The sequence below is a fragment of the Paroedura picta genome, chromosome 3, assembly GCF_049243985.1.
Source record: "Paroedura picta isolate Pp20150507F chromosome 3, Ppicta_v3.0, whole genome shotgun sequence".
NCBI lineage: Eukaryota > Metazoa > Chordata > Lepidosauria > Squamata > Gekkonidae > Paroedura > Paroedura picta.
This window is the reverse complement of record NC_135371.1, coordinates 5,350,000-5,372,650: the sequence shown is the minus strand read 5'-3', so window position 1 is coordinate 5,372,650 and position 22,651 is coordinate 5,350,000. Positions and strand designations below refer to the sequence as shown.

General features: G+C 47.3%; 2 protein-coding genes across 4 annotated transcripts in view; one reads left to right on the top strand and one right to left on the bottom strand.

Annotated features, from left to right (window-relative positions):
* The window catches only part of LOC143833943 (vomeronasal type-2 receptor 26-like), a 36,935-nt gene that overhangs the window by 1,734 nt on the left and 12,550 nt on the right, over positions 1-22,651 (bottom strand). For 2 of the 3 annotated variants that reach the window (XM_077330300.1, XM_077330301.1), the window contains 4 exons: positions 5,739-6,036; positions 3,617-4,450; positions 1,582-1,809; positions 292-418 (listed from right to left, as the gene is read on the bottom strand). In XM_077330300.1, the coding sequence (XP_077186415.1) occupies positions 292-418; positions 1,582-1,809; positions 3,617-4,450; positions 5,739-6,036 (1,487 nt within the window). The remainder of the gene's footprint in view (positions 1-291; positions 419-1,581; positions 1,810-3,616; positions 4,451-5,738; positions 6,037-22,651) is intronic. The other variant, XM_077330302.1, reaches the window with a different exon arrangement.
* Positions 15,197-20,782, top strand: LOC143833770 (vomeronasal type-2 receptor 26-like). The gene is made up of 4 exons (XM_077330003.1): positions 15,197-15,274; positions 17,122-17,349; positions 17,574-17,700; positions 19,251-20,782. Exons 1-4 carry the CDS (start codon positions 15,197-15,199, stop codon positions 20,159-20,161), a joined length of 1,344 nt encoding a protein of 447 aa, XP_077186118.1. The 3' UTR covers positions 20,162-20,782.

Sequence of the window (22,651 nt, the reverse complement as noted above, 5' to 3'; positions counted from 1 at the left end):
GAAATGGGTCCCAGAATTCCTGCTCTCTTCTTATTTGCTGGGTATAACGAGATCTTTTAAACTACCTGGTTTTTACAGTGTAATCTTATTCATTCATTCATTCATTCATTCATTCATTCATTCATTCATCCATCCATTCAGATTTTTATACCGCCCTTCCCTATGACTCTGGGTGGATCTTAATCTTAATCTTAATCTTAATCTTAATCTTAATCTTAATCAGAATTGCACTCTTCTAAGTCCATTGAAGTCAACGGGTTATAGGGCTTGCAACTCCAGGGGAAAAGATACCTGTCTGAGATGAAATGGTCCCTCCCCTGCAGTGCAGGCAATCATAGCAGCACACTGGCTGCCCTTCTGGAACCATCTTCCTATATCCGGGCACGCAGCTTTCGGTACATGTCGATCGGGGCCTTGTCTACAGGACACGGAGAAAGAAAAAAGGTCTGAAGTAACTTTATTTCAGAAGAATCAGCATGGTGCAGTGCTTATGGAGAACCCGGATTGATTCCCCACTCCTCCCATCAAGCCATCTGGGAGACCTTGTGCCACATTTCTCTTAGATGTGTTCTCACAGAACAATTCTGTTAGAGCTCTCTCAGACCCACCTACTTCACAGGGAGCAGCAATATATCGGGAATTGTCAGAGAAACTAAAACTTGGGGATCCAAAATTTCCGATGGCCTTCCAGTAGTCATCGCTCTCTGCTTGACTAAAGATTTTGCCAGTTCTATCTTTAAAAGGCTTGGAGGTCTGAGGCTGGGTTTCTCTGCTCCTAGTCTAAGCCAGCTTGGTGTAGTGGTTAGGAGTACGGACTTCTAATCTGGCAAGCCGGGTTTGATTCCATACTCTCCCAAATGCAACCAGCTGGGTGACCTTGGGCTCACCACGGCACTGATAAAGCTGTTCTGACTAAGCAGGAATCTCAGGGCTCTCTCAGCCTCACCCACCTCACAGGGCGTCTGTTGTGGGGAGAGGAAAGGGAAGGCAAATGTAAGCCGCTTTGAGACTCCTTTGGGTAGAGGAAAGCGGCATATAAGTACCAACTCTTCTTCTTCAGTAATCTCAGGGCTCTCTCAGCCTCATCTACCTCACAGGGTGTCTGTTGTGGGGAGAGGAAAGGGAAGGCGATTGTAAGCCGCTTTGAGACTCCTTTGGGTAGAGGAAAGCGGCATATAAGTACCAACTCTTCTTCTTCAGTAATCTCAGGGCTCTCAGCCTCACCTCCCTCACAGGGTGTCTGTTGTGGGGAGAGGAAAGGGAAGGCAAATGTAAGCCGCTTTGAGACTCCTTTGGGTAGAGAAAAGCGGCATATAAGTACCAACTCTTCTTCTTCAGTAATCTCAGGGCTCTCTCAGCCTCACCCACCTCACAGGGTGTCTGTTGTGGGGAGAGGAAAGGGAAGGCGACTGTAAGCCACTTTGAGGCTCCTTTGGGTAGATCCATAGAGTGGATAGAGAAAAGCTCTTCTTCTTCTTTATCCCCTCTGTCACAATGACAGCTATTCATGTGCCCGGTGGATTCTCCGTTCTCTAAGCAGCAAAGCACAACATGGACCCAACATACAAGGAAAGGTCTCACCTGATTAAACCAGCCGGGCCACACAATGCTGTTCTCCTGGATGTGCAACTCGTGGTCGGAGGGCGGCTGGATCTCAAGACGCCCGACTTTCACCCTCAAGGCAGAGCCATTAGGGCGGATGACCAAATTCATAACATCATAGCTGGCCACTAACGTCCTGTCCTTCTTAAAATAGACGTCGTTCATGGCGGTCGTATTGAAATGTTCCGTCCTCAGCAAAGCGTTAAGCTGGAACGAGAATGTCAAGGTCGGCCCCAAGGACAACACTCCCCTCCCACTGGTTTTATTGTTGGGAAAAAGGTTACCTGGAGGAATCTGCACTTAGAACTGCAGTGAAGAGACACTTCATGGGGCGTTTGTTGGGAGGTTATAGAATCATAGAATCATAGAGTTGGAAGGGACATCCTGGGTCATCTAGTCCAACCCCCTGCGCTATGCAGGAGACACAGAACCCTATCACTCATCCACTGTAACCTGCCACCCCCTTGAACCTTCACAGAATTAGCCTCTCCGTCAGATGGCTATGTAGCCTCTTTAAACATCTCCAAAGATGGAGAACCCACCACCTCCCAAGGAAGCCTGTTCTATTGAGAAACCTCTCTGTCAGGAACTTCGTCCAGAGGTTATGATGGAATTTCTTTTGCATTAATTTCATCCCTTTGGTTCTGGTCCATCCCTCCAGGGCAAGAGAGAACAACTCTGCTCCATCCTCTATATGGCAGCTTTTTAAATACTTGAAGATAGTTATCAGATCCCCTCTCAGTCGTCTCCTCTCCAGGCTAAACAGACCAAGCTCCCCTGACCTTTCCTCATATGTCTTGCTCACCAAACTCCTCACCATCTTGGTTGCCCTCCTCTGGACACGTTCTAGTTTGTCTACATCCCTCTTCAACTGGGGTGCCCAAAATAAGCTGGTACATCATAGAGTAGTGGTATGACATGATTGGTTCTTTATTATCCAATTTATATGCTGCCCTTTCCTGAGGGCTCAAGGCATCCTAACAATAATAAAACCCAATAGGATGACTCACCGCCTACCCAATTGGCTATGTGGCATAGGTATCCAATACGGAGCAGCCACTGGATGAAAGCAAGCCAATGGTGCGTCTGCTCCGCTCCCGGGTTCTTCCCCCCTTCTTCATTCCAGAAGAAGAGCCGGCCGCCAAGGCTGTCCCCTGAGACCGGTGTGGCTGGAAGGTCAGGGAGGGAGAGAGAGGCTCACCCATTTACCCCTTTGTGGTCTTTGCACCCACCGTACACCTGCCATAGACCCAGAAGGTGGGAGAAGGGCAGGAGGATTCCAGACTATAGTGCGTTTCACTCTCCAAACGTTCTTTCGTCTGGTTGCCTGCTGGTCGTTCGCTGGTGCCGTTTGCCTTTTAGGGTGGTGAATCCACTTGTTGCGATTCCCGAAGCCACGGATTGACATGAAGGAAATCGCGAGCCAGCCTCCGGAGGTAGGCGGCGTCATGTGGAAGGACCAGAATATGGCGCCTTCCTTCAGAGCCTGTACCGCTACATTCCTTATGTGCGGAAAAGCCCATGGTATCTCAGTGGAAATATGATTTGCAGTTGTCATGTAGAGAAAGCTCCCCATGGGAACTTTTTACTACCCAAAGAAGTCACGGCTTACAATCCCCATGGGAACTTTTGGCATTCCGCAGGGCTTGCAAAATTGAGCTCTTCCGCCAGGTTTATGGTTGAGGCTGGCACGGCGAGGAAGAGCTGCCAGGCCCCCCCAGTGATCAGAGCGTGACACTCACTATACAATCTGCATGCCCTCCTCCCACTCCTATATTAGATCTTTCAGGGGTTAGCTAGGTAATGACCCCCATGGTTTTTTAAAATTGTTTTGGAGTCTGTTTTAGGAGCTGTATTGATGTATGTCCGGATAACTTTTAATGGGGTTTTAATGGGTTTTAACAGACTGTGTAATCTGCCATGAGTCTACTATGAGAGTGGCAGGCAACTAACCAACCAACCAACCAACCAACCAACCAACCAACCAACCAACCAACCAATAAGCCCCACCTACCTGCCAAGGTTGAGTATCATAATGTTCCCATCTGCCTTTAGGCATCTGATGTTTGTGTCCAGACGAACGTATCCTATGCAGGGAATGTGCCAGGATGTAGACAGCATTATAAACAATGTAGCTTTCGGCAAAGATTCGCTTTTCAAGCCAGCTTGGGCGGGAGACTTTCCCCACGCATCTGTTCCACAACTTCTGTGGCCATGTGGGGACATGAGCCTCATAGGACAGCGAGTCGTAGCAGTGAAATATTTCTGACCAGGCATCCAGAAGGAGAGCTTCATCTTGAGTCAGGAAAAGCTCTCGGGCTTTTAAGCTGTCGCTCGTCCTGATCACGAAAGACAAGGCGCCGTGAAAGTATTCGATAATCCAGTTGGCAAAGGTGGTGCTCAGACTGAAGCCCCACAGCGTGGTGGTGACCCAGACTTTCCCCACGGGGCCCACTCTTTGACTATCAAACTCTTGCAGGATGACCATCACAACAAACATGGAATGAGGGTCCCCATAATAAATGAACACATTAGCTTTCCTCTGCATCAGTTCTGCTCCATAATTTTGCACCACGCGGAATCTGTTAAAGAAAACAGTCCCTGCCGTAGGGATCCTCCACGTGAAGGCAATGCAGCTTCCGCTTCTAGTGATCATCATCGACAAGGTGTCCACAAACCCATCTCCGTCTTCGTTGACCGGAGCAACAAGGCAGACCCACGTCCACCTGAAGTGCAGGAGTAGCTTGACGATCCCCGTGAACTCAGACTCTTCCTTTGGGCTCATCCAGTAGGAAGAAGGGAACCGAGCTTCATCGCTGATCATGTTATTTGCTGAGCCGTAGATGAGCTAGTAAAGAAAGGAACGGGCGTTTCACAGCAGAAAGAAATTGGCAGGCATAAAATTCAGGGCTGATGCTACAGTGGGACAATTATGAAGGCTTTGGGAGGGAGCACCTTTGTGCCCCCACAGTGACTTCTTCCTGCTTCCAGGGACAGTTCTTTGTTCAAGTCTCATGAGGGGCGTCCATAGGTTAGAAGTTGAGAACCTGCTTTGTAGACAGAAGGTCCCCGGGTTCAATAACCAGCATCGATGGCTAAAAGATTCAGGTAGATGATGACATGAAAGGCCTCTAGAAGACAGCCTGAAGACCTGATGTCTATTTGAGAAGATAATGCTGGCCTTGGTAGACCAAGGGTCTGAGTTGGTAGAAAGCATTTTCTTGTGGCATGACCAAAACAGATGTTTGGGATGGCACAATGAGGAGCGTGGCTGACACACTCCTGAGAGGAGATGAAAAGGTGCTCCAAACCAGCCTTTTTCAACGTTTTGACAGTGGAGGAGCCCCTGAAATATCTTCCAGGCTTTGAGGAACCCCAGAAGCAGTGACATGAAGAGGAGGAGGAGGAGGAGGAGGAGGAGGAGGAGGAGGAGGAGGAGGAGGAGGAGGAGGAGGAGGAGGAGGAGGAGGAGGAGGAGGAAGAAGAAGAAGAAGAAGAAGAAGAAGAAGAAGAAGAAGAAGAAGAAGAAGAAGAAGAAGAAGAAGAAGAAGAAGAAGAAGAAGAAGAAGAAGAAGAAGAAGAAGAAGAAGAAGAAGAAGAAGAAGAAGAAGAAGAAGAAGAAGAAGAAGAAGAAGAAGAAGAAGAAGAAGAAGAAGAAGAAGAAGAAGAAGAAGAAGAAGAAGAAGAAGAAATGTTGGTTCGTATATGCCACCTTTCTCTAACAGAAGAAGTCTCAAAGTGGCTTCCCTTTCCTCTCCCCATAACAGACACCCTGTGAGGGAGGTGAGGCTGAGAGAGCCCTGATATTACTGCTTGGTCAGAACAGCTTTATCAGGACTGTGGGGAGCCCAAGGTCACCTAGCTGGCTGTATGTGGGGGAGCGCAGAATCGAACCCAGCTCACCAGATTAGAAGTCCGCACTCCTAACCACTACACCAAACTGGCTCTGAGAGAAATGTTTCTCTCAGTTTAGGCTCAAGGAACTCAAATTGCCCTGAGGACCTGCAGTCCAGTGGTGGTCATATTTCAACATTAAGGACTGAACTTTCGTCGGTAGAACCCTGTCCCATCCCATCCCAAAGGGATACAGCCGTTACAATAAGCTTTCCCATCTTTCTTCCCAAGACCGTACATACCTGAGGGATTTTGTAAAGGCTCAGTATGGATGCTGTGTGGAAGAAGACCTGCTTGTCACCCCCCTGAATGACAGCCAGGGGCTTCTTCTGCCTCCCACACACATAGTTCGGGATGACCGAGTGCTCCTGCCCGGTGGAAAGGAGGTCTACGGTGGTCTCGCAAGCTACCCTTGCGCTTTGGTAGTTTTCATAGATGTTGTAGCCCAGCGTGATGTTCGGTAAGAAACCGGGGTTCTCATTGATCTCGTTAACGGCAGACGAGATGGCCAAAGTGTGCTGGTAGTTCCTTTCAAAGTAGCTGCAATGTAAATTCGGTGGCATAGCATAAGGTTACGTACAACTGAAGCCCGGATCAAATGCAAAATGTTTTGGTTTTAACCTAATTTAAGGCCATCTGCGGTCTGGGCCCATCATATCTGCAGGATCGCCTATATCCTTATGCCTCCTACAGGGCTCATTGTACTGTTGGTCCAAATTGGTTGGAGGTCAATGCCCTGAGGGAAGCATGGTTAGCCTTGACCCTAACCTGGTGGAATGAGTTCCTTGTGTCCGAAACCCTGTTATTCTGCCATATGGTTTGTAATTGATTTCTGTGATTGACGTTCACAGTGGAAGAGGCTTCCTCGGGAGATGGTGGGTTCTCCATCTTTGGAGATTTTTAAACAGAGGCTGGAGAGCCCTCTGACGGAGAGGCTGATTCTGTGAAGGCTCAAGGGGGTGGCAGGTGACAGTGGATGAGCGATGGGGTTGGGAGCGTCCTGCATAGTGCAGGGGGTTGGACTAGATGACCCAGGAGGTCCCTTCCAACTCTATGATTCTATGATTCTATGTCTGAAGCTTCCCGGCCTAGGATGTTTCCCAGTTCCTGTCTCGGTTCGCAGCTCAAGGCTGAATTCTCTAGCTTGTGTTTTATTATTATTATTATTATTATTATTCGATTTATTATGACTGGAGCTTCCCATAACAAAGCCATGCGATACCATCCCCCTGAAGACTCCCCTTGCTTTGCTGTGCCTAGCGCCCAGATTAAAGTAATGTTTGTCTTTCCTTTGAAACCCGAGACATTCACTTCCCATGGAAGGGAGGGAAGGGGATGCACCTGTGTTTTATACATGTGAATCCTTGCCGGTACCTTTAATTCTGCCTATGCTTCCTGCTGGATGTCTTTGATTGAGAATTAAGAAACTTTCTAAAATAGACGTTTGCTTACCTTCAAGTCTAGAACTCTGACACACGGGAGTGCGGAGGGCCCTGACCAAACTTTTGCAGTTCCGCAGGCCTCTGAACGGGAGCTTTTCCGGCAAGTAGGCCAGTGCAGTCAAGATTTGGGTCCCTCCCTGAGCCAGCTGAATCATTGGGCTACACCTACTGATATGCCCCCAAAGGCATTGCAGTGAGGTCTGTAGAGTTGGGGGAGGCTTTTCCTTCCTGCCATCAATGGTGTTTTTTTTTATTGTTTTAGGAAGATTTTATCGTGGGCTGTTGCTATTTGCCACAAGCCACTGTGTGGGAGTGGTGGGCTACAAATGGAATAATAAACGAACCAACGTTTTCTGGTTCTTCCTGGCTAGACTAACTGACATCTTCTCTCACAGACAAGCACCAACTGTCAAGACCAGGGGTAGTCAAACTGCGGCCCTCCAGATGTCCATGGACTACAATTCCCAGGAGCCCCTGCCAGCGAATGCTGGCAAGGGCTCCTGGGAATTGTAGTCCATGGACATCTGGAGGGCCGCAGTTTGACTACCCCTGGTCAAGACTTATGGAAAAAGTGCACACCAGGGAAATAGAACTCTCCCACTGTGTGTGTGTGTGTGTGTGTTTTATTTTCAGGCTCTCTCTCTCACTCCACAGCATCCCAGCTCACCTATACGAACTGGCAAGCAGTAACTTTGCATTGCCCATCTAGAATGGATGCATGGTCCAACACCTAAAAGGATATGACTGCTTAGGACTGTACTTGTCCTCTCTTCTGGGAAGAATGCCACCAAAGGGTGTCTCTGAGAGCCAACTTGGTATAGTGGTTAGGAGTGTGGACTTCTAATCTGGTGAGCCGGGTTTGATTCCCTGCTCCTCCTGCACGTGCAGCCAGCTGGGTGACCTTGGGCTGGCCACAGCACTGAGAAAGCTGTTCTGACTGAGCAGGAATATCAGGGCTCTCTCAGCCTCACCCACCTCCCAGGGTGTCTGTTGTGGGGAGAGGAAAGGGAAGGTGATTGGGAGCCGCTTTGAGACTCCTTTGGGTAGAGAAAAGCGGCATATAAAAACCAACACCTTCTTCTTTTTCTTCTTCTCTTCCTCCTCCTCCTCCTTCTCCTCCTCTTGAAGCCACCTTACTATCAGCCTTGATAAGACCAGCCTGATATTCCCCCTCTGTCTCCCCCCCCCTCCACCCTCAGGGTCCAGTGTATTTTGACTGGTGTGAGAGCTGCTTTGGGACCCAGCCAGGGCATTAAACAATCTCTCTCAAAACACAAGAACCCTGAACACCATGCTCAGTGATCAATCTGTCATATCCCCATAGATGGGTATAACATCACCATAGATGGCTATAATGTCCCCCTTGATGGATCCGTTGTTCCCTTCTCGGCTGCCTCTTTCATCTGGGGAAATGAGCGTTGACCGCTCTCCAGAAGGTTGAGTGGTGCTTGATCATACAAATGAACCCACACATACGGCAAAAAGTCAAGGACTGGACTCCACCCGAAGTTATGCCCCACGTAGAGATCCGTCTTGGAAGGGACGACCGCCGCAAGAAGATAGTCCCCTGGCTTGTAGTAATTATTTGGATAGCAGGTTGTGATGCCAGCACAGGTTACATCCTCCCAAGTCAAGCAAGGCAAAAACAGCAATAAGAGAATCACCAGCAGGGTCACCATCATGGCTAGAGCTACCCACCCTCCACTGATCAGCTTGACAACTACTTAGATCACAGTCTCCTAACTACATTTTCCTCTCGTTTTCCTTCCTTGGCCCTAAATATCCTGCAATCCCCGAGTGCTCAGGTGGTTTCACAGGCAGCCAACAGCTGGACTCACATTGACCAGCTTAGCTGAATCTCAAAGCATCTACTCTGGCTGATTTACCCCAAGCCCGACTCTGGATTCTGTGCAGGTGGAAAGGCTCTCCGGCATGACGTGAGCAGGGTCTCCCGTCTGCATTTCAGCAACCACCCACCCCCAGGTTGTTTTCGTGATGTGCCTTTTATTCCTTCAAATGATGCAAGGAATCAGCAATCGGGACAGGGGTTTCTGCCAATGTTGTTACGGATTTCCAAGGCGAGCTAAATGGCTGCTCATAAGCAGAAGGAAACAAGCGAGTGATTTTGCAAACTGCAGGCAAAATAATGACACCCCTAAAGTCCCAGACTCCCTTGGCGGCCACTGGCGCAGCTGGCAAAACTATGATTGGAAAAAAAAACTTCACAGCCTGATGTCACACATGGCTCAGAATCCTAGGGATACGGGAGCTCTTCCGCCAGGCATTTGGTTGAGACCAGGTGTAACCAACACCATCTGCAGGGCCTCAGCTCCCTCCCTCCCAGAAATCCACCCATGTGGTCTGCTCCTGGACCTGTTTGCACTGTATCAATGTGATGGTTATCTATATGTTATGGATTATTTCTTGTATTGTTTTCTATGCTTTATGGAAACCGCCCTGAGCCTCCTGGGAGGGTGGTATATAAATATCATAAAATAAATAATTCCAAAGTCCATGAATTCTAAGCGGATGATCAGGGACCACATCCCCCGGCCCCGAAGAGGCGAGACTGGTCTCAAGCAGGCCAGGGCTTTTTTGCCCTTGGCCTGGTGGAATGCCCTGCCAGTGGAGATCAGGGCTTAGTGGGGGCTTAATCAAGTCTGCAGGGCTTGCTAGACAGTGTCTTGCCGAGTGTCTTCCAAGGTCTTCAGAAGTCTGTTGCAGCAAGGGATGCAGAGAGATACACATCTTGTTGTGACAGACCTTGCAAGATGCCAGCCATAGAGGTAGGCGAAACGTTAGGAGCTAAAATGACCAGAAGATGGCCCCACAACCTGAGAAAACTACAAAAACCAGTTGATTAAGGCCATGAAAGCCATCAACAATACACAGAATTAAAAAAAAGATAACCCCCCCCGCAAGTGGTAGCCAGAAGCAAGAGGAACATGTGGGTGTGCAGAGATGCCCCACCCCTGCCAGGGGACTGCCCCCCCTAGGGAGAAATATTTGATTTTGTCCGGGAATCCTTGGAGTTCTCTTAGCCAACAACTTGCACTAACTTTGTTGAAGGTGGAAACATTCAAGACAGGTGGATAATTATCTCAGCTTCTGGGAAACTGGTTAGATTTCTTTAGTGGCGCATGTACCACAGCCTATTTCTGCCACCCCGTTTTCAGGCCTTAATTTCCTCATGGATCCAGTCACCCAGTTACCCAGCACCCGCACAAGATTAAAGCAGCCAAAAAGGACTAGGATCACATTAATTTTTACCCTCAAAGCAAAACCAGAGCAGAGCTTGGCCATCTCGGTGCCGCAGAGCTGGTAAGGGCATTTGTGTCAGGAACCAGGCTGAAGACAGCCGAGTCAAGTCCTTGCAAAGCCAGTCGAGACCACAGGGTTTGTGAAACCCAAAAGGAAGCTTTATTCAAAAGACTAACACATAGGCATCTGCAGGCAAAGTTCAGTGAACAAACCTCTTGGCAGAGACAAAGGATCGATAGCCCCCCCAAAGACAGAAGACCAAATAAGGGAGGGGTGAAGAGGGGTGCAAAGGTGGGAAATTACACTGGTTCTCAGCAGGGCCATATGGTCCCTGCTTTGATCTAAAATGTTACTAGTGCTGAGACTTCGCAGATTCTAGCGAGGTCTTTAGGAGCAGGATGAGATAAGGTGTTCTGGCGGTTAGATGCTTTGGTATGCAAAAGGAGGACAGGAACCAACAGGCAATTCATGGCTTTATGACAACCATCCGGGAGTCTCCAGGAGAACTCAGGTGAAACTTGGGTCATGGACCGGGGTTCATGACAATCTTGCCTTCAGACACAACAGAGAAGCCGATACTGATAATGCGGCAGAAGACAGAATGGCAAAACACCCAGGCGGGTGGGGAATATGGCAGAGAGCCACCGGAAAACCAAAGTGTCCAAATCACCAGAACAAGCAGCCATGTAGACCACCTTGGACACGCCATCAGAATAAAGTGTGTGTGTAGTGGGGCGATGTGACAGTAATGTGTTGACTCGCACATACAAAGCCCTTCATGGCCTTGGTGTCAGAATCCCTGGAATTCGGCCATGTGGTTTGTCATTGATTTCTTTGATGGATGTCTGAAGATGGATGGCTCGTGACGTTACCCAGTTCCTGTCTCGGTTTGCACCTCAAGGCCAAATTCTCTAGCTTGTGTTTTATGACTTGCGGCTTCCCATAACAAAGTGGTGCTGTGATGCCGTCTCCCTCGCTTCTTGCTTTGAGCACCTAGATACAGAAATGTTTGGTCTTCTGCTGAAACCCGAGTCATGACCTTGCCAAGGGAGGGAGGGAGGGGATGAGCCTGTGTTTCATATATGTGTACTTTTGCGTGTAACGTCAGTTCTGCCTAAGCTTCTGCTGGATGTCGTTGCTTAAGAATAAAGAAGCTTTCTAAAAACAGAAGTTTGCTTGTTCTGAGTCAGGATCTCTAACACTTGGTCCCTCGTATCTGCGAGATTGTCTCTCCCTCTTTGCTCCACTGCATCAGCGTTGCTTGTCTGAGAAGGATATTAGGCAGGTGCCACTTTGCAAAGGAGCAAAATGAATATTGCCTGTACCCATGTGGAATGCTCAGCCTGTGACCTTCATGACATCCTGGCTTTCTACAGACTATGCACAACAGTATAATTTAAGAGGGTTCTTCTGTGCAGATACCAGGGCAGCACTGTACAAAATCGTTCACAAAAGGGATGAATTATTTTTTTCATTTTATTTTTTTTTCCAGTTTATTATTGGGAGGGCGGTATATAAATATAATAAATAAATAAATAAATATTTATATACCACTTTCAGGGCGGTTCACGTGAAACAGATAAAATACAGGTAACTTAGTGTAGCAATCATAACCACAAGCATAGGAGCCATAGGATCGCCAAGACTTGGACACAGCTGAATGGCCAACTTCATAATCTGTGTGTGTCACATTAACAATTTGCTTAGTTCCAGTTCTATGTTTATAAACGTTACTTTGATTCCATAGCCCAAATCCTATTTCACTCTTTCTTGGGTGTCGCTTAAGTCTGATGGGACTTTGGATCTGCCTGATCCTCAAGGTGGCAACGGCCATCCCAGGTGGGACCTTGTGGCTAAACGGGTCCTCCTTCCCCTAGCAGCACCAAGTTCCTCTGGCTGATGGATGCTCAAGGTGAACTCTGGTTCTGGGTCATGCCTATACTGTTGTCTGGTGTGGATGTCGTGGCAGCCAGTGGGAAAGCAAAGGACCCCTGGGTCTTAACCCAGCCTCCCATTCCCCTGGTCAGAACTTCTTCCATGCCGACCTCTTCTGAAGGTTGTTTTTCCCAGAAAGTTAGGTCTAACTCAATTGCCTCTTCTTGGAAACATCTTTTCTCCCACTCTGCACATGTGGTCAACCAAAGAGTCCAGGGCAGCGCAGATGCTTACCCTTAGAATTATCCATATCATGGTGATTTATTCTGTAGATCAGCAAAGCTCCAGGGATTTCTCGAAATTTCACTCTGAAACTAGTAAACATGAGGACGAAGAGCAGGGTGATGCAATGTCTTGCAACAGGCCAGGAAAGTCTGGTGCATAAAAGACTTTTCTCCCAGTGTGTTCCGGGGTTGTCTGGGGGGACACTGTGTTGGTGTGAGGCTTATGATCCTCCCCTTTTAGTCAGATCAAGCCAGGGCAGGACTGCTCAAGTAACTATCGCCCCGGTCTTACCAGGGGATGCTGAAGCTCCTTCTGTCGATCCCTGAGAGCTGGCTCCTGGGAAGGGAAAAGGCACACACAGGCAAGAATGGTCTTGCTTCGGCTTTTCTTGCTCCTTCTTCCAGCCTGCAGGGGGGTGAGTGCCAAATGCCCATTCACCGGGACCATGGATGAAGTTGAACCCTTTAATATCTTCCGGACAGGAGACCACCTCATTGCTGGGCTTCTCACTTTTGTGAGTAAGAAACGTCCATCGCCAACCTTCAGGGAGCCTCCCTTTTTAAATCAGAAATGGTAAGTCAGTCCTTGGGGGAACTTTCAGATGTCTATGATGGGACAGAATTCTGGGCTCTTTCTTATTAACAGATTTAAGGGTGCTGCTTTGCTTTGGTCTCCTGCACCTAATAAAGGGGCAAATGTGGCTGTTTTCCCCTGCTGAGAGTCTGGCGGTAAAGCATCTTACGTCAGACTCTCTAAGTGGCAAAGAAAGTCACGGATTTGGTGAGCTCAGCACCTAATTCTCATAGGTTTTGGAACACCAAAATGAACAACCAGGAAAGAGCCAGGGAGGTTTGTAAGGATTGTTTCAACGAGAGAAACCAAGGACCCAATGATTGTCCTTACATCTTTGCTGGGAGGATGTGGTCCAGTGTTTCGTACGGTCATGTGTGGTACTGTCCCACCGAAGTGTCTCCCATGTGGGCCAGAGACTTGCAGATACATGAGGGTGCTGGGGGGTGGTGGTACATCGTGAGGACCCATTATAGTTCCTGCCGTGGAAACCAGAATGTCTGTTGACACAGAACACCAGAGGTACCCCTGATTCAGGCTGGCAGCAGGGCATCCCCTGGCCGGTGTCAGCATTATGCAGTGTCAGGTGCTTCCCCCACCTCTGGATAAGTGGTGAGTTGGGGAGTCGTCCCTGTGCGGAATCGGCCTGTCAATATTTGTAGACAGTCCTGAATCATAGAGTTGGAAGGGGCCATACAGGCCATCTAGTCCAACCCCCTGCTCAACGTAGGGTCAGCCCAAAGCATCCTAAAGCAGTCCTGACTTTGATAGAGGAGAGGTCTTCTTCACTAAAAGGAAGCTTCAAGTGTGCTTATGTTGCCTTTTTGGGCTGCCACGAGTTAACTCCGTTTGTCGTGATCATCACTGCAAAACACCAGAACAGCTTCTGCCCATACTAGGTAAGACCTCAGCAAGGCCCAGATAATGGCATCCCTGGACAATGTGACATGTATACGTATTTTTTTGGCAGGGATTTACAGATGCAATGGCACCTCCTAGCCTTCTCTTTAGCTATTCAGGAGGTCAACCAGAATCCCAGGCTCTTACCGGAAAATATCACCCTGGGCTACACCATCTACGAGAACACTTTCCATCCCAGACTGAGCTACGATGCTTTGATAGACCTGCTACCCTCTGCCCAGGAGACTGTTCCAAACTACAAATGTGGCAGCCAGAATCATCTCTTGGCTGTTCTTGAAGCGTCTTATTCTGTCATCTCCACTGACGTTTCAACACTCTTGAGCACCTCCAAAATTCCTGAGGTATGAATGAGGGATGGGGCAATGTCTCTGGTACAGATCAAAAACAGATTTCAAGAGAGTTGAGAGGGATTTGGGACAGGATTTAGGTCCTCTGGTGGTTCATCTGCATCCCTCTGTAGATGACTTTACAAGATTTCGGATCAGACTTTGTTGACTTGGGGAGCAGCAGGGAGACAACAAGAAAACTCTCCCTGCAAAAAGGGACAGTCTTTTGGAAGAGCAAGTCAAACAGAGCCTCTTTGGAGAAAGACATATTTTATGAGGAAATTTGTATATCAATGTAATCTGGTTTTATTCTTAAGTGCACAATTGGTTTTTTCCCTAATTAAAACTTCAATGTTGTTTCCAGGGATACTTTCCCAATGATCTGGTGAGGGTTACAGGCCTGGGGTTGTTAGGGGATGAGTTCAAATGTAGGACAGAATCCCCCTCCACTGGAAGGGCAGATCCCCCACCCCCACTGAAATGGACCCCATAGAGAGTCTCAGAAAAGTTCTGGCCTGAAACTGAGCCTTGCGGTTGAAGAGTTTCTTGGGGATCATCATCATAGAGCTGTATGAGGTACTTTGCTGTTGATCGACACTTGTTGAATGTGATGAATTCCAAATGTGTCCTTTTCCCCATTAGATCAGTCACGATTCGGATTTGACTGTTTTTAAGGATCAAAGTCAGTTTCCTTTTTTCTACCAACTGGTTCCACCAGAAGAAGCCGAATACCGGGGAATTGTCAGGCTGCTCCTGCATTTCCGATGGACGTGGGTTGGTCTCTTTGTTTCAGAAACTGACAGTGGGGAAAAGTTCAAGGTCACCTTGACCCCTCTCATGCTCAGGAGCGGCATCTGCGTTGCCTTTGAAGAGAGGATGTCCATTCAGGGTATTAATTCCGATGTTTGGGCAACAGAAAGAAAGCAACGCTTGAATTCGTTCCTCAGTCAAGACCAAGTCAATGTATATGTGTTCTATGGGACATTTATATATGTAATATATCTTGAAGACTTAGTAACAATGATTGAAGATGCCATGGTGGTCAGACTAGGTAAAATTTGGATCACAACCCTTTTGCTCGACAATCTGTACAGCTTGGTGTGTTACACCTTCCATTTTAAGTTCCCTATGCATGGATCTCTCTCCGTCAAGACCCAGACAAAGAAAAGAAGGATGTCTCTGTATTCACAAACATGTCACCCTCTGTTTGAGGAGTTTCTGGGAAAAGGATTTGAACCTGTCTACTCAAAGCCCGTTTTGTCTGGGAGAAGCCACCTGAGATGCAGGGAGAAAGAGGGGCTGCAAGACAGGCCCTGGGAGGTCCTCAAAGAACTCCTGCCTCCCAGGGCCAGCAATGTTTACTCCTCCATCCAGGCGGTGGCCCATGCATTACATGATGCCTACTCTTCCAGGTCTGAGAGGACAATGAGGGCTGGAAGAAGGAGACGAGAACATGAGCGAATCCAGCCTTGGCAGGTATCCATTACCCCCTGAATTAAGAATACCAACCAGTAGTTTCTCTTTGAAATGATTATTGTGCATCTAGTCTAAGGTGGTTGTCACACAGACTTTAGCATATGTCTGAGGCACTACCAGTCTCTCAGTCTCTCAGATAACTCCCTCGTAGAATCGTAGAACCCTCTTGTTGGAGGGGGCCAGACAGGCCATCTAGTCCAGACCCCTGCTCAATGGAGGATCAGCCTTTAGCGTCCAGGATAAGCATCTGTCCAGCTGTAGGCCACCAGTGAGGGGGAGAGGACAATGTCCTTAGACAGTCAATTCCGCTGCTGATCTTTTTTTTTCTTCTTGTTACCTAATATGAATAAAAGAGAAAACACCTCTTTTAGTTCCTACTGGGTTCCCTATTACTCATCCTTTTAATTGAATTGTAACCCTCCTCCTTACCACATTCAATTTTATCTGGACTGGAATGACTAGCATGGAAAGCAGGACCTGGCGGTAGGATAACAACACCCCAGTGTAATATATTTACAGAGGGTGTCCGTGCTGGTCTGTAGTAAAAGAGCCCAGAGGGGGATGGGAGGACTCAAGGATTCCTTATCCTTCTTGTATAGGAGGAAGGCGAATTTGACTCTCAAATGCTGATACCTCCCAAATCTTCTTGGTTCTCAAATGCTGGTAGACTAGAATCTTCTTCTTCTTCTTCAAGGTCATCTAGTTCAACCCCTTGTATGATGCAGGAACCTCACAATTAAATGTTTTCAGAAATACATTTGCGTTCAGTTGAACTTCCGAAATAGTGAAGATTTCGGAATAGATTGGAGAAAGTCTTGGTCCGGGGTCTCTGGTGCTGGGTTTCTTGTATTAACCAGCATCAACTGTGACCCACGATGGGCAGGGATCTAGATTTGAGGGCGAGGCCTGGCTGTGGAACATTTCGTGGAGAGCCAACATAGTTGAGTGGTTCATGGCTTCACCTGAGATTTGGGTCCTCAGTCTACCATGGAGCCTTCAGCTACTGATTCCCTCTGAGCCTAACGTACCTCCGTCATTGGGAGGTGGAGATCAATGTGCTCCTATCATTTTTTTTTTACTATTTATTTTATTTCTCACATACACACCGGAAGCACGTAATGCTACAAAATATGTAGTCCAGTCGGTAGAATGCTTATGCAGTAGGTAGTACAAAAAGCTCTGTCACATCTCCCTGAGAAGCATGATGCCCCCATTCTTGTGAAAGACGTAAAATAGTTTGGGAGGCTGCAACACAATCACATTCCCCACCTATTTACACAAACCATCTTCACAACTGCCAGAGCCGGTTCTTATTCCATTAGATATCTTCCAGGTCACTTATGTGGAAGAAAGTTTACGAGAAAGCTCCAAATGTATCAAAGTGATGACTAAGGAGAAAAGCACAGCTGCAATGAGGTTGTGGAAGAGCCTTCTGTTTGTAAACATGGGTATTTTTCCTGTGGTTCTAGCTTCATCCTTTCCTGAGACGCTACCAGTTTCAAAACTCTTCTGTGGGTGGAATCGATTTGGGTGAAAACGGGGGCCTGGAAGCCAACTTGGACATTGTGAACATGATCATGTTGACCAACCTTTCCATCCGGAGCATCAAAGTTGGGAGTATCGAAAGACAGGCCTCGGGGGAGATGAAGCTGACCCTGGATCAGGCTGCTATTGTGTGGCCCCCCTGGTATAAGGAGGTGGGGAGATTGGTTGTGTAAGGTCTAAAAATCTATTCAGTCTAATCCATGAATCCTGCTTGAGAGTCTTCTTTCATTTTAAACAATAGTTATGAAAGTGGCCAGCGATAAGCACGTGGAACATAGCATTTCATTGTATCAGCATTTTATAGATCTTTTTAAAAAATGCCATTCCCTGGTGAACCAGTTCTCCTTTCCGCGGATAACGCTCCTTGTCTTTGCAGAGGCTGCCAGATTCCAGGTGTGCCAAAAGCTGCCTGCCTGGATATGTGAAGGTGGCCCTGGAAGGGAAGCCCATCTGCTGCTATGAGTGTTCTCTGTGTGGGGAAGGAACCATCTCCTCTCAGGAAGGTGGGTGATGGGTAGAAACGTCATCCTCCCGGCTATGGAGCAAACAATCCGTTTGTTGTTTTCTCAGCATTGTTCTAGAATTTTGTGGACAAATTGTTCTTTTCCTGTTTTCAAAGGAAAGACCTCCTGGCGAGAGACTTCTGGGTAATTGCTGGTGAGTGTGGAGAGAAGGGATCAAGCCCTATGAAGATAGGTTGAGGGACTTGGGAATGTTCAGCCTGGAGAAACGGAGGTTGAGAGGGGACATGATAGCCCTCTTTAAGTATTTGAAAGGTTGTCACTTGGAGGAGGGCAGGATGCTGTTTCTGTTGGCTGCAGAGGAGAAGACACGCAGTAATGGGTTTAAACTTCAAGTACAACGATATAAGCTAGATATCAGGAAAAAAATTTTCACAGTCAGAGTAGTTCAGCAGTGGAATAGGCTGCCTAAGGAGGTGGTGAGCTCCCCCTCACTGGCAGTCTTCAAGCAAAGGTTGGATACACACTTTTCTTGGATGCTTTAGGATGCTTTGGGCTGATCCTGCGTTGAGCAGGGGGTTGGACTAGATGGCCTGTATGGCCCTTCCAACTCTATGATTCTATGATTCTAAGTTCAGCCCCATCAGTTGTCATGGCTTTCAGTGGCATTCAGGGTTGTTGGTGCAACACAATACATGGCGTCCCTTCATTGGCAGGGTCAGTTCTGTCAGGAAAATCAGGCTTCCTTGGAGTCCTTGAGGGCCCAACTGTAAGCATTGTAACGTGTCCCACATATATTCTTCAATCTTCTTGGATCCTGCAACCCGTTGATGTCCCTCAAGTGGTAGATGAGTGATTCTGAGACACTTGTGCTGGGTTGGTGTGAGGATATAGTGGGAGAGTTCCATGTACTTCGGACATGTACTTCGAGCATCGAAAGATCTGCTTTAGGATGCTTTGGGCTGATCCTGCGTTGAGTAGGGGGTTGGACTTGATGGCCTGTATGACCCCTTACAACTCTATGATTCTATGAAAGGGAACCTGCACACACAATCCTCAAGTCATGGTTTTCTCCTTGACATCCATTCATATATTTCTTTCTACTAGAGCTCCCAGCCCTATATTAAAGTTGAGGTCTATCGAGGCCACAGGAGTTTACAGCAGCTCTCCCATATCTGAGGGAGTTTTCTTTTGATCCCCCAGGAACCCCTTGTGGTGGGGGATATCCAGGTTGAACCAGCAATGCTGCCTTGCAATGTTTTCCATCTCCCCGAGAGCATCTGTTGTCCTGCTGAGTAAATGGTGCTTTCACTCAGTCCTATTTTTGATTTTGGTGACTTCTGAAAAGAAGTCCGTCTGAAACCAGAACAAGCTTTGGCCATCTTAACTGATGACCCTGTTTGAGTGAGTGATATCAGGAGCGCATCCCTGGTCATACTTCAGGTCTTGTTGTTGAAACTCCACACCAGTAACAATGAAACCCAAAGACATGAGAGACATGGAATTTGGGTCTATGGATTGCAATAGAGTCCACATTGTGGTCGATATGAATGAGATAAATATGATGCTGAAGTCTGTCTTTTCCCTTCCAGATGCAAATCGTTGCACCAAATGCCCAGAAGATCAGTATCCCAACCCAGACCACACTCAGTGCATTCCCAAAGAGGTGACTTTCCTTTTTTATGAGGAGACTTTGGGAATAATCCTCATTGTTTTGGTCCTCTTCTTCTCCATGGCCACACTTCTAATTCTAACAATCTTCATTAAAAATATGGACACGCCGATAGTCAAAGCCAACAACCGAGACCTCAGCTTTATTCTTCTCATCTCCCTCCTGCTTTCCTTCCTGTCCTGCCTTCTGTTCATCGGCCAGCCAAGGAAGGCGACCTGCCTTCTCCGACAAACAACCTTCTGCACCATCTTCTCAGCTGCTGTCTCTTCTGTGTTGGCTAAAACGATCACTGTGGTGGTGGCCTTCATGGCCACCCAGCCAGGGAACAGGATGAGGAAATGGGTGGGGAAGAGTCTGGCAAAGTCCATTGTTCTTACTTGTTCCACTGTTCAGATTGGCTTCTGTGCCCTCTGGCTGGGCATCTCTCCCCCTTTCCCAGAGTTTGACATGCACTCCCAGCATGGACAGATCATATTGCAATGCAATGAGGGGTCTGTGGCCATGTTTTATGGTGCCCTGGGCTACATGGGCTTCCTGGCTGCCATCTCCTTCACAGTGGCCTTCCTGGCCAGGAAGCTTCCTGGGGCCTTCAACGAAGCCAAACTGATCACCTTCAGCATGCTGGTCTTCTGCAGTGTTTGGGTGTCCTTTGTGCCCACCTACCTGAGCACCAAGGGGAAATACATGGTTGCCGTGCAGGTCTTCTCTATCTTGGCCTCCAGTGCTGGGCTGCTGGGCTGCATCTTCATCCCCAAGTGTTACATCATTGTAATGAGGTCTGGTCTGAATATCAAGGACCATCTCAGGGTGAAAGGTCAAGATGGAAGTTGATTCTCTGCAGTTAATTTGTGTTCCTATATCCGCATTCTATATTATAGAAGATCTAGTCTTGTGTGAGTTTGTGCATTGGATGAGGGGACTTTCGGGAAAGATTTCCTGCTATCACATTGATTTGTTTATTTAGAACATCTTTATTAAGACTTGTCTACCCACTCAGGTTCTTCAAAGTCATGAAGATGAAGAGATGATAACATTTTGATGTTCTCAGTTAGCCAAGATAGGGCAAGGGCAGTGATGTCTGATTCTGACTCACTGCAGCTAGGGTCATTGTCTCTCCAGACAAACACCAGCACTAATTTTATATCTCCGATGTGGAAATCATCCCCTTTAGGACCAATATGTTTGAAACCAAGAGTCTTTTTGTCTATTTCAAAGCAATTCATTAGCCTCACCTCTAAGCTACAGGACTGTACTGGCAGCACTGAAATGGTTCTTTAATCTTATAATAATTTCTTCTGCCAGTCATTTGTTTGAAGTCGACCGGAGCCAGCAACACCCACTGGCCTCTGAACAGCCGTCCCAGGACTCCATGTCTCTGAACTGAACCATGGACCTCTTTGATTGTTATTCTGTAAAACTGTTATTCTATGTTGTTGTTGTTGTTATTATTATAATGCTGTATTTCTATTGGACACAAAAAACGAGTTTGCTGTATTGTTCTTTTACTTTCCATGTGAACTGCCCTGAGCCTGATGGGCACACAAATGGAATGAATGAATGAATGAATGAATGAATGAATGAATGAATGAATGAATGAATGAATGAATGAATGACAGTGAATCAGTCCTCTGACTGAGCAGGTCTATTTATTCCAGGTATGACATGAACACTTTAGGCTTTTCCGCACTCATTAAATTTAGTGAGATGCTTATCTTACATCGTCGTTATATTCCTGCCCCTTCATATGACATCACTAGTATCCAGCGTCTGGGCAGTAACCAGGTCTCTACATCCTCCATTTTAAAGCGCAAGTTGGGGAATCGTATGAAGTAGATTCACCAACCTATTTAGAATGCTCTACAGGAGAGCTACCAGCATGCAACCAGGAGAGGGAAGGTGTGGAGGCTCAAACGTGCTAAAGGCACCTGCCTTGTCCCACCCTCACACCTGCCTCCCTCTCCCTTGTTCCTGGGGACAAGAATGTCTTTTTAAAAATGGCTAACTTCCTGGAGCAACAAATACGCAGACAAGTGTGCAGGTGATGGCAGAAATAAAAGAATTTTTTGCAAAGCTGTAGCACAAAGCACACCTCTCTTTAGCCCCTCCTCCAATCAGGAAAAAGATTAATTTTTAAAGTATCGGGACTCATGATCCCATAAGGGATTCATAAAAAAAATTCCATAAGGGGCTCTGTTCTTCTAATCTATGGTTAGATGCATAGGCATAGCAATGGAGAAGTATGCATAAATAAAAATGTGCAGGCATCGCAAGACCTTTAATATACGGGAAAAGGGGTTTGGTTGCCTGAATTGATTGACAGGCAGAAGCACAATGCATATAAGACACGTTGCTCTCTTCTGCCATTTCAAGCAGCAGACGTGAAGCGCAAGACACGTGAAAAGGAGGGAGACAAAGGCAAAACAGCAAAAATGTGAGGAGGGGCTGGGGAGGCATGATATGATTTAGCGCTACGCCGTTCAGCTGGGCTAACACTATTTTTATATATGTGCAGAAATTGCCTTTGTATCCCAGGCAAGGATCATTCAGGTTATGGTTTAAATTTGCGGACAATCAACTGGAGAATTCTTGATAAGATTGAATATTAAAGACAGATGCGCCAAACGTTTGCATGTATTAATTATATCAGACACAAAGAAGTTACCTCAAATCATGAGGAATAGGCATGTTAGAGATGTTTTAATTATTGAATTCATTATACTTAAAATCAGAAAAATGACATCTATCAGATCCCCGACAAAGGGCTGTTAGGAATACTAGAGAGTGTCCCGCTACACCCACTGACGTTCTCTGGAGTGCTTGAGGCACAATTCCCTTCTAAGGGCCGAGTTAAGTGAAATTCACTCGACGTTCTCTGAGCCATTTGATGTGTTGCCTTTGAGGGTGCAATTTCACAGGCTCTCAAAGTAGAATGGATTCTCAAAGAACAATTGTTTTCAGTTCTGTGAACTCTCATGTGTTCGAATTAGTTCTGGGGATGAAAGGAAGAGAAAGAGCCGTGCTGACCCAGCAAGGGTTCTCATGGGCGTGGGCCATGTCAATAAGACCTCAACCTTGCGAGTATTTCCCAAGACATGAGGCAGTCCTGACTTGCGTGACTGAGAGTTGGGTGAGGGAAGGCAAGAGAGTTGCCTTGGAAGATCTTGCCCCGCCCGAGTACTCGGTCCTGCACCAGCCTCGGCTCCATGGTAGGGGGTGGTAATCCTGGGCCTATTCTGCACACAGCAGATAATGCACTTTCAATGCACTTTTTCCTGCACAGGAAAATCCAGCTGCCAAAGCACATTGAAAGAGCATTATCCT

Excerpts from the sequence above, each read along its gene's own strand:
- LOC143833770 (XM_077330003.1), top strand. The coding sequence starts at position 15,197 with ATGATTGAAGATGCCATGGTGGTCAGACTAGGTAAAATTTGGATCACA. Across the intron at positions 15,275-17,121 it reads TCGACAATCTGTACAGCTTG|CTTCATCCTTTCCTGAGACG; the intron begins GTGTGTTACACC and ends CTGTGGTTCTAG. Across the intron at positions 17,701-19,250 it reads AACCATCTCCTCTCAGGAAG|ATGCAAATCGTTGCACCAAA; the intron begins GTGGGTGATGGG and ends TTTCCCTTCCAG.